Source organism: Balaenoptera physalus, assembly GCF_965194825.1.
Source record: "Balaenoptera physalus genome assembly, chromosome: 10".
NCBI lineage: Eukaryota > Metazoa > Chordata > Mammalia > Artiodactyla > Balaenopteridae > Balaenoptera > Balaenoptera physalus.
In genome coordinates, this window is record NC_138889.1 from 13394063 (window position 1) to 13406161 (window position 12099).

At 33.6% G+C, this 12099-nt stretch overlaps 1 protein-coding gene across 2 annotated transcripts in view; it reads right to left on the reverse strand.

Annotated features, from left to right (window-relative positions):
• The window catches only part of ARHGEF12 (Rho guanine nucleotide exchange factor 12), a 144990-nt gene that overhangs the window by 52856 nt on the left and 80035 nt on the right, over positions 1-12099 (reverse strand). For both annotated transcript variants that reach the window (XM_082410855.1, XM_082410854.1), the window contains 4 exons: positions 6405-6503; positions 5671-5720; positions 3496-3553; positions 1045-1223 (listed from right to left, as the gene is read on the reverse strand). In XM_082410855.1, the coding sequence (XP_082266981.1) occupies positions 1045-1223; positions 3496-3553; positions 5671-5720; positions 6405-6503 (386 nt within the window). The remainder of the gene's footprint in view (positions 1-1044; positions 1224-3495; positions 3554-5670; positions 5721-6404; positions 6504-12099) is intronic.

A 12099-nucleotide genomic window follows, 5' to 3' on the forward strand; every position in this document is an offset into this window, starting at 1 on the left:
TAATTAATTATTTTTAAAAAAGAAAGAAAAAAAGAATAATATCTGACACTTTCCCTCCTTTGGATTTTTACTATCAACCCCTGTGCATGGTTCAAATTCCCAGTATTTCCTACCTGAAGTATTAAGACAGATCCCTAATTCATCTCCTGTCATTTCTCCTTGTTTTACAACCCTATAATATTTTATCAAATTAGTCTTCCTAAAATCCTGTTATAATCACATCACTCTCTTCCTCAAAAACTTTGTAATATATTCTTACTGCCCATTCAGTTACATGTAAATTAGCCCCGTAGTTGTGACTTTTCAAAATAAATAGTCTTACTTTTTTCTAGCTCATCTCCTACTTCATAAATCTTTAACGGGCACCAGCCAAACAAGAGTCCTGGCTATTTCCCCAAAATACTTGATGCTTTCTTGGCTCTTTACCTCTGTTAATCCTACTTCCTCTACCTGGGTTGCCTTCTTCCTCATGTTACCTGTTTTTCAAGGCTCAATTCAAATAATAGCTTTCCATAAAGTCATTCCTTATCACAACTGGATGTGCTTTCTCCCTCCTTTGAAATCTCATAGAACTTAATATTTTCCTTCTCATAATGTCTACATCTGCCCTTGTAGTAAAATTACTTGTATACTCTTGATTCAATCTCAAACAACAAAGGTTTATTAAGTACTTAGTACTATATGCCAAGCAATATTTCAGGCTCTGAGGACACAACAATAAATAAAATAAACAAAATAAACCCTGTCCTCTTGGAGTATATATTCTAAGATAACAAAGGACCTTGAACATAGGATATCTTAATTATATTTTTGTGGGTGGCACCCTGTTTTGTATATGGTAGGTGTTAAATATTTGTTGAATTAAATCTGCTATCCCAATACCCTGTAATCATTCCAAATTATTAGGTAATTATTTTTATCAGCAAGTTATTTTCTAGAATCTTAAACTTAAATTTGTTTATCAACTCAACACTTTGAAACTCAACATAAAGCAAAGGCATTATTATACAACTGAGCATTTACAAAGACGTTTCCCGCTCTTACCCCCATGAGCACAGGACTAGTAATTCTCTCCATATTCCCAGATGCTCCAGGTGAATGAGGGGATGTCATGATGGGAGACATATGTCCAACGACTGATGGCTCTACTTCAGAATCAGCAAGTGGAAACTGGGGCGACCCAGGTGGGCGTCCCTGAACAGTGAGAGCTACATAGGAACCCGCTTGGGGTGGGCAGATGGAAGAAAGGGGAGGGAATGGAAAATAACATTGTCAAAAAACTTTTACTACTTAATCTTTGATAGTTCTAAAAGATCCAGTTATATGAGAAAGCTTCATCATCTGCTAATCATTTCTCCACAGAAAAATAATCCTATTTGTCATTTCTCTTTTATGACTCCCCTAAAATTCTAAAAGAACAATGCCATTTTCAGATAGCAAATTACTTACTCATAAGGTCAGATATTACTTAAAAGCAAGTAAGATTTATAACCCCAGTAATTTTTTTTTAATTTAGAGAAGAATGAGTTATTATCAACTATCTACTAATGGCTATGTTCAATCAATTTCTCAAATGCAAATTTTAAAAATCACCATATTAAGATGATACTAATTAGACAAGGTTTAACTAACTTTCTGTAATGATGCAATTTTAAATTCACTTTAAAAAATGAGTGTGACAAAAAATATCCGACAAAAACCAGAAAAAAAACCACAACAAATAAGTAGTGAGTTTTAATTTTAAAAATTTGGAGAAGACAAATTCACTAGGCATTTTACGGGGAAAAAACTATGGAAAGCAAAATTGCCCAGAACCAGAAAGACTCTAAAACAGACATTCATGAGTTATCTAGAATCAAGAAGAAATAATGCTTTCCAAATAAAAAACTTTTCTAGATAACTGACCTTTAATGACAAAATCTTTCTCTTAGACTTTTCAGTAGAACTTTAAATTGTATTTCATACTTTTTCTCCCAATTTAATCCTCTCATGAAACTCGCTGGTAATTATTTCACAGTGTTTGGGGTTCTAAAAATTTTTTTTATACTTAATGATCACAAATGCTGTGATATTGGGGAGATTTTACGCACATACACTTTTTAAAGTTTTTCAATCATATTTCTCTCTGTCACAAAGTCATCTAATCTATCTTATTGACTTATCCATGTGCTTGGTTCTCATAGCTTCCTCGTTCTTCCCTTCCCTTCTTTAGATGTTTTTAAACTGGTTTGATTTGGAATCACTTTTATTATGTCTAGAATATGCATCGAAGAGTAGGACATGAGGGAGCTCTACTACAAGTATAGCACACAGGGTTTAGGCATTTCAAATTTATATCTGTTTTCGATACTCAGAGTGTTTTATGCTTATTTTGAGTTTTTAGCTAGGCTCTTGTTATTGGATAAGTAATCTATTGCTACAGTCTCAGGATTTAATTTTTTAAGTAAAATTGATACTGGAACAAGTAAAATATATAACCTAAAAGGCTAAAGAAATAATCTTTTTATACTCTGCAACAGTTAGTTACCAGGCATATATTTATTACCATAAACCATCATATTTATGTAGCACATAAAAATTCATAAATCACATTTAATCATTTAATCTCATTAAATAAGTAATCAAATTTATTCTAGTATGAGGATCTAATTCTGATCATCCCATTGCTTTTTAAACTGTACTAAAGTTAAGAACTAAGATCAAAGTGATCATTTTAGAGCACTGGTACTCTGATGAAGAGATAAAGGCATTCACGGGTTGCTTTATCTAAGCAATAATAAGGCCAGGAAGGATTTGTTTATTAAATTTATTCTAAAGATGTCCACTTAGTGAAAAGAAGTAATATTAAACAAAAAAGTAGTGTTTCTGCTTGGCCATAAACAACTATCTCTTAACTGTAGTCTATTACACTGTGGAATAGTCTGATGCAGAAGACTACAAATTCTTAACCCTGGAGACTTCCAAGAGAAGACCACTCCCCTGGATTATTTAATCATTTACTTATCTGAGGGAACATGATTATGCTACATGATTTTGAAAGGTCCATTTCAGTTCATCCAGGCCACTGTGTCTGATTTCTCAACCTCTTCTCTCTCAGGTCAACTCATGCATACTCAAATATACTTTCATTATTACCAAGAATAACAAGGACATTATAATCAACCACATAAAAGAAGTGGACTAAAGATAGTTATTAGTAAATTAAGAATTTTCACCTCAGACTTTCCTTTAATACAGGGGTCAGTAAACTCCAGCCAAGGGACTAAATTCAACCCACAGATCGTTTTGGCAAATATTTAGTTTTACTGAAACACAGCCATACCCATTAATTTATGCATCGTCTATGGCTGCTTTCACATTACAATGAGAGTCGAGTAGTAGATTATCTGACCCACAAAGCCTAAAAAATTTACTATCTGGCCTATTGCAGAAAATGTTTGCTTATCTTTGCTATAAGGGTTTCAGAAAACAAAACTGAGGATAACATTCACCTACATTTGATTAGCTTCACCACTTCCAAATGGTTTGAATGAGTCACCAGAGTTCCATTCACCTGTAAGAAAATGAAAATAGTGTCTGTCAGATAGTTCTAGTTGAGACAATGGATAAACTGACTTCAGGAATTATCATATGTAATACAACCAATTATAACATAGTAAACAGGACTATATTAAAATGCATATATATTTGGTTCAATAGTCACTTTTACCACTATTCTATAAGGTATACTCAGCAACAAAATGAACTTGAGCACAAAAAAAGGCCTTGATTTAAAGAGACGCAAGAGGGGGGAGATATGGGGATATATGTATACATACAGCTGATTCACTTTGCTATACAGCAGAAACTAACACACCACTGTAAAGCAATTATACTCCAATAAAGATGTTTAAAAAAATAAAAAGGATATTATAACTATTATAACTTATTCACCATGAAAAATGACAGAACATACTGTGCAACAGACTTGCAAATCCTTCACAGTGAAGAACCCTTGCAAATTAAAAACTCCCTTTGCTTTTAACTACAAATTCACTGATTTTTCAAAGGCATAATAAATTTTTTAAAAGGTGAATAAGCAATATTTCTACAATAATATTCAATTTACTATTAGTTTTCCAATCATCACCTAACCTTTACAAAGAAAACTAATTTTCAGACAGGCTAAATGTAGGAAGTGTTATCCAAAGTTTCCACTAAACCAAACAAATTAAGGTAAAAATATCAAACATGAATCTAACATTATTTTTTCTCTGATGCAAGTAACACTAATTTTTACAAGTTCAAATATATCAGGGTATAAAATGGAAGTAAAAGTACACTTGTCATGCCCACCAGAGATGATCACTGTTAAGCATGATGTTTAATTTTTGAGACACTATTCTAGCATACACACACCAGATACACAGACACACATACATATACCTTGTAACTGCCTTTTTCTGCAAATAAAAAAGCACTGTTTTATTATATTATGGATGTCTTTCAATATAGGTACAAATAGACCTAATCTATTCTTTTTAAAAACTGGAGGTGAAATGCAATTTATTTCTTTAGCCCTCAGTATATGCATATTTAGATTGTTTACAAGTTTTCGATACAATAAAGCTTAAATGAATTTTCCTGTACACATGTCACTTCACATTTAAACCTTAGATAAGCTCCTAAAAGCAAAATTGTGGTCAAAGGTTATATACCTTTTTAAAATATGTAACTTTTGATACATATTCACAAATTTCCATCCAAACAGATTTTACCTAATTTATATTCACAACAAGTTTATGAGTAGCCATTTTACCATACCCAAACTATGCCAAATGTGTATTATTAATCTAAAATTTCTGACAACCAAATATATTTTCACCTATCATTTAATTTCTACTTCTTTCTTATCAGTGAGGTTGGACATATCCTCATTGATATATTATTTCAATTACTTTGGAGAATTGCCTGATAAAATTCTTTGCCCTTTTTTCTGTCAGACTATTTATTCTTTTGTTAGTAATTTGAAAGTGCTCTTTACAATTAAGGCTATTATATTCTGTAATATATTTCAAATATTTATTTCCAGATAGTTCTTTGTAAATATGTTCATGGTGTCTTTTCTTGTATAGTAATTTGATTTTAAGTAATCACATTAGTCAGTTGTCTTAAGAGTAATTAGTGACTAATCCATTCTTTCCCTACTGATCAGAACTTAAGGGCTGTTTCTGGACTCTCTATTGTGTCCCACAGATAGGTCCATAGGTATACTAGAGTCACTTGCTTCAAATTAATCTGCACCATCTCACCTCACACTTATCCATACACATAATACCTTTGCAAAGTTCACTTAGAACAAATAATCATTTGGAAGCTTGATAAGGAATGGCACCCCTCCCCAAATTTATTAATATATCTTGAAGAGAATTTCTCGCTAAGAGATTAATTTGGAGAAATATGATCTTTACAACAGCGAGTTATGACTCCATTTATTCAAGCCTTTTATTATGCTTTTCAGTAAAGGGTAACGTTAATTTTAAAATGAATGAAATAAGTTTTTATAGTCAATAAACCCATCATATATAATCTGTAGCTTTTAATAAAAATCCAAGTTAAAAAAATCAAAATATGGCTAATATATGCTGTTTTTTAATTCTATCATAAATTCCATAATAGTCTTTTCCTTACCTTGATGATTCGATCACCTGTCTGTACACCAGCCCGCATGGCTGCTCCATCTGTAAGAGAAATTAATTCTTAAAACGTAATTCATTTACCTTCACTGATAATCTTCTTGAAAGAGAGGCAGTGTAACAAAATGGTTAAAAACACGAATTGTAAAGTCAGACAGACTTAGGTCCAAATCCTGCCTCTGCCACTCACTAGCTGGATGACCATGGACAGATTTTATGTTTTTTTTTACTCTAAGCCTCGATATCACCTGCAATATGGAGATTAAAAAATACCTACCTCAAATTACAGCAACCAAGATAAAGGAAGTATTCAATACATGGTAATAGTAGTTCAAGATATTATTGTCATTTGGGAGAAAAGGATGGATATTTTTGAGTCTACAAGCACTTCTTTAATCTGTCTCTACCCAAATATCTCTGGTGCCATTAAGAAATAAAATTCCACAAACTTCTATAAGTGATGATGAGTAAAGTATCATGACTAAGGAGTCATATGATTTCTAAAACAATATAAGAACTGTTTTCTTTCCATAATGTACAAAAGAAAACCAACTGGGGTATGTAAATTCATGCCTATAACCGTAACTCTAGAGACAACTCTAGCACAATAAGGCCATATGACTTGTAATGTGTGTGATTATTTTATTCTAAGCAATAGACATTTTTAAACTATTCTATTCTTACTCTGTTTGCTCCCAAGTGACAAGACTGTTTTTAAAAATGCCTTGCCTTCTTTGACAGACTGTACGAACACTGGATTGTCTCCACTGACCGTCAGCCCAAATCCATTGTCATCCTTCTGGATGATCACACAACGCTGAACAAGACCTGTACAAGAACCAAAGGGTAAAGAGAGAAGGAAAGAGAAAACAGAGAAAAAGACAATAATTACATATTAGTAATGAACTGTAGTCTATCTGGAGAAACACAAGGTAGCACATGAAACCCATATAAAAAATAAGAGCACTAACCCCATAAGCAAAACAAACACAAGAATATCACAAAGAATCATATATACTGGTTTCTCACAGGGGAGGTACAGCAGAATTGCTCCAAGATTAAAAACAGCTAAGGCAAACTGGAAAATATGAAGTATTAGAGAGGAGACAGACAGAACGCCCAGTCACATCTATGCAATTTATTTGTAATATAAAATCCTCCCCCACCTCCCTGTGTTTTTGGTGCTCTAACTGGTGTTTAAACCCAAGATAATCAAATATTTTGGGACATTAGGCTAGAAGCATCCCATGGTAAACTCTAGAGAAGTCCAATCTTACTCTCAAGAAAATATACTCAAAAAAAACAGACTATAAAAAAGAAGGAAGTGCTTACAGAGCACCTGCAGCTCTTCTGAAAGGGAGAAAGAAAAGGAAAAGTCCAAAGGAAAGAAAAGGAAAAGTCCAAGGGAAGAAAGACTTTGGCTCGTAGAAAAAATAAAAAGAAAAGAGAAAAAAAGTAGGAAAGATACAGAAAGAACCTGTGAGTTCAACCAACTCTTTGATTTCTTTCATATACTTACCTGATTCCTACAGAGAATTTGTTTTCCTTCTACTTAAATAGCAAACAAAAATTGTCAAGGCAAGGTGAGAAAAAGAAGACCACAACCAAAGGAACAGGGACGTCCCAAAACAGAACCCTGATTAGTGCCCAGGGCTGTTTTATCGTAGATCAAGATCAGAAGATCCTGAATTCTTTGTTAGCCAAAGATTTAATATATACTTCCAGCTTTTCAGAATCTAAGTGTTTCACCAAAAATCAGTATGTAAAACATGTAAACTAACACAAGTATAATGATGATTAGAAAACAAAAACTACTTCAAAATTAAGATTTTTATACAAAGAGCCATGATCTTTTAAATAAGTCTGATGTACAAAACAAAGGAAATGCTAAAGATTTCACGTTAATGAATATATATGCATATTTCTTGCTGTTAATGAAATGACACAAGTATGAGTCTACTGCAGACGAAAAACTAGAATAACTGGATCCCAGAATAGAAAACACGAACTTGAACCTTAATTTATAACCCTACACAAAAATTAACTTACAGCAAATTATGGACCTGAACATAAAAGCCAAAACTTTTCATAAGAAAACATAGGAGAAAAGCTTCAAGACCTTAGGATAGGCAGAGATCTTTTAGGATGCAAAATGCATCCATAAAAGAAATAACTGGCAAATGGGACTCAAAATTTTAAATAGCTGCTTTCCTAAAGACACTGGTAAGAAAATGAAAAGGCAAGCGCAGACTGGGAGAAAATATTCGCATTACAAATTATCTGATAAAGCACTTGTATCCAGACATATATTTAAAAAAACAACTCTACAATCCAATAATGGAAGACATTTTAAAGGGACAAAAGATTTGAACAGACAAAGAAAGATACACCAATGGCCAATAAGCACATGCAAAGGTGCTCAACATCTGCAGTCTTCAGGAAAATGCAAATTAAAACCATAATGAGATACCACTATACACTAACTGGAATGGCTAAAAATTAAAAGACTGATAATACCAAGTGTTAACAAGGATGTGGAACAACTAGAACTCTCATACGTTGCTGGTGGGAATGTAAAATGGTGGAAATTTCTTATAAAGGCAAGCATATATTTACATATGACCCAGCAACTTCACTCCTAAGATAAATGAAAACTCATGTCCACATAAAGACTGGTAAACAAATGTTCACAGCAGTTTTGCTCATAAGAGCCAAAAACTAGAAACAACTCAATTGTCCATCAACAGATAAATGGATAAACAAACTGTGGTATAGCCATTACAATAAAATACTACTAAGCAAGAAAAAAGGGGAACTACTCACACAGGCAACAAACATGGATGAATCACAAAAACATCATGTTAAGCAAAAGAAGGCAGATACAAAAGAGAGTACATACTACATGATTCCAATGTAGAACAGGCAAAAAGTAAACTGGTAAGAAAAAGCAGATTAGTGGTTGCCTAGGGGCAGGATGGGGTGGAGAGGTAAGAATGACTGCAAAGAGACATGAAGGAACTTTTTGGGTTGATGGAAATGTTCTATACATTAATTAAGGTAATGGTTACATGAGTATTCATCTGTCAAGACTTAGTGAACTTGTACACTTAAAATGACTGCATCTTATCTTATGTAAATTAGATCTCAAAAAAGTTAATTTTCAACATTTAAAAAATGAGTGAGACCTCAATTCTAGAGACTACTAAATACTAAACAGTATTTGAATTCACAGTGTCACCACTCCTACAAAATAGGAAACTGCAATGGGGGCAGAGGAAAGATAACCCATCAGAATTTAACCATTTTTCTTTTGTTTAATGTTGCTTCCTTCAACTAATTAGGAAAAACTCTAAATAGAATGGGTATAAATACATAAAATCAAGGAAAACGGCATTCTTTATAAATTTCTAGTACATAACACAATAAATATAAGTATCAGAGAATACTGTTTTACAGGAATCTTTTAAAATGCACACCCACTTTTGGAAACGTAAACATCTGATGACCTTCTTTACAGTCATTTGAAATTTCAAAATAAATTACATACTTTGAATTTTTAAAAGTCAAGACAACTGCAGCACTGAATATATATATTTTTCATGCTATAATCATCCCTCCCAGTTATCTCATCTCATTTCCAAAGGGCTGAAAATGAGTGAATTGAAAGATTCTAATATTGATGTTTCCTGTGCTAAGCCACTCGGCTTCTTAAGCAGACTTTCTTCCAGGTCCCTGTAGAGAATCGGGTACTTGTACACAATGAGGGAGAGGAGTAGTGGGGGTTAAGAGTTTGCTATGTTTGTGTACTTCACTTGAATATAATGTACCTAAAGTATTTAGCTTAATGCCTGACAAATACTAAGGGCTCATAAATGTTAGGTATTATTTTATTATGACTAGGGGCGGGTTGCGCTTGGATTTTCCTGCTCAGAAATATATTACTCATTTACCCATGCCATCAATTAAAAATCAATTAAAAATACATTTGTGTTAATGAACTCCTATCATTAATGTAAATGCTCCTTAGAAGGATCAATGCTCATTTATGATGTCTTTGTGTGAATTTTGTTTTGGTTTAATAGACCAGCAAATTACTTTGAGATGGGGAAGGAAGTAAGGAAATTTTACAGAGCTTCTTGTGATAGATAACTTTAGAAGATGAGAGACAGCATGACACCCTCAAGAAACAAATCATCTCCTCTTATAAAACTTTCCCTAAATATCAAGACTGGGTTAGGTGCCCCCTTCTAGACTCCCACTGCACCCTCTATTTACTCTCAGAGTATCTTTATCACTCACAACTGATTTGTATTTGTTTTTATCCTCTCATTAGATTAAATACTCCCCTGAAAGAGTTCAGGGGCTCTATCTTGTTTACAAACTTATCTCAGGACCTGGCTTATGTTCTGGCACAAAAGGAAATTTTTAAAAATTGCTAATGAATTAATGAAAATCACAAAAGTAAAGGAGTCTAGAGATGAACGGAAGCTCAGAAAGGGAGGTGATCAGAGAGAAAAAAAATACCACTACACACAGTTAACTTTAGCAAATATGCTTAGGGTCCTAACAGACTGCTAAGTACTGAAAAAATTTATTAGGGTTGCCTCAGAATACTGCAAACCTGTATTCTCCAATTCAAAATTGTTCAGCATGATAACTTTCCCCTTTAGTTCTACATTAAAAGGAGATGAGGAACAAAGAAGAAAGAGGAAAAAGGGAAAGAGCTATGTGTGCTGATATCATATTCATCTTTTTCCTCTCCTCAACCCCACTATACTGTCCATTTATCAATATTATTATTCTAAGTCCATCTACTAATCTGAGACTCTGATATACTTGAATATCTAAGAATTACTAGACTACCAATACAAAAAGAAAACATACATACATAGCCAATTCAGAATCTGTAGAATTCAAGTTATTGAAATGTTCTACTTATTGTAGACCAGAAGCTATTTTAACCCACCACACAGGATAAACTCCACCCTTAACACTGACATCACCAATACTGACTATCATATTTCTGAAATGTCCTTTTTGACAAAAAAAAAAAAATCCACTTTGTTTTAGCAAATTTGTATTGAGCATCTGTCTGCTAGTTATTTAACACTGTAACCTGTAGGTGTTATGAGGAATACAAAACAACTAGGAGTCTTTGCTCTCAAAGAACTTAAAATCTTGAAAGGGAAGGATAATAGAGAAGCAAATAGGGAAACAATGGCAACATCTAACTAAAATATGATATAACAGGCCCTATATGTTATTAAAGAAGGGAGAGAGAAAAGGTGGACTCCTAATTCCAAAATAACCATTTTTGAATTTCACTAATTAAAAAAAAAAAAACTTTCCATCATTTTAACTTTTTCTGGTTCTTACAAACACATATAGCCCATGGTTTGTTTGTTGTTTGTTGGCTTATTTTGCTAATTCCCTTATTCTCTGGTATAAAGAGTATTAATTATAATCACCATACAAGTGCGTTTATCTCTGAATATAAGTTTTTATAAGGTCACAAAATCACTTTAATATGAACTGTTTAACATGAGCTGTAACCAAGCACTTTGTATGAAGGCAGGCAGAAAGAGTGTTCAACAAGTAAGGTAACGATAAAGCCTAAATTTGAAATGTAGTCACAGGAATATTTCTTCACTCTCATTGTTCTTAGAGCCATATGAACATTTTTTTCCACAATTATCTAGTTTTTTTTTTTTTTTAAATAAATTTATTTATTTATTTTTGGCTGCATTGGGTCTTTGTTGCTGCGCGTGGGCTTTCTCCAGTTGTGGCGAGCGGGGGCTACTCTTCGTTGCGGTGCTCAGGCTTCTCATTGTGATGGCTTCCCTTGCTGTGGAGCACGGGCTCTAGGCACCTGGGCTTCAGTAGTTGTGGCACGCGGGCTTCAATAGTTGTGGCTTGTGGGCTCTAGAGCACAGGCTCGGTAGTTGTGGCGCACAGGCATAGTTGCTCCTCGGCATGTGGGATCTTCCCGGCCCAGGGCTCGAACCCGTGTCCCCTGAATTGGCAGGCTGATTCTTAACCACTGTGCCACCAGGGAAGCCCCACAACTATCTAGTTTTTAAGTGCATATGGAATATTGGTAATCAAGTGCATATCTCTATTATCATACTTACAAAAAAGCACTTCTTCTGTACCAGACTGTAAACTTCTAGAAAGCAGGTACAGTCTCCTATTATCTTGATATCTATCCCTTAACATGGTACCTGGCATATAACAGGTGCTCAATGAATATTTACTAAGTAAATCTGAACTTATTTTATAAATAAATCATACTCAGTCACTTTTCAAGAAAAAGTAAAATCATATCCATGAAAACTATGCCAAGTAGAGAAATAATTCTACACAGACACTAACCTTCTGCCCTGGCTAAATTCTAACCAAAGTAATTTGATACTCCATCTATCCT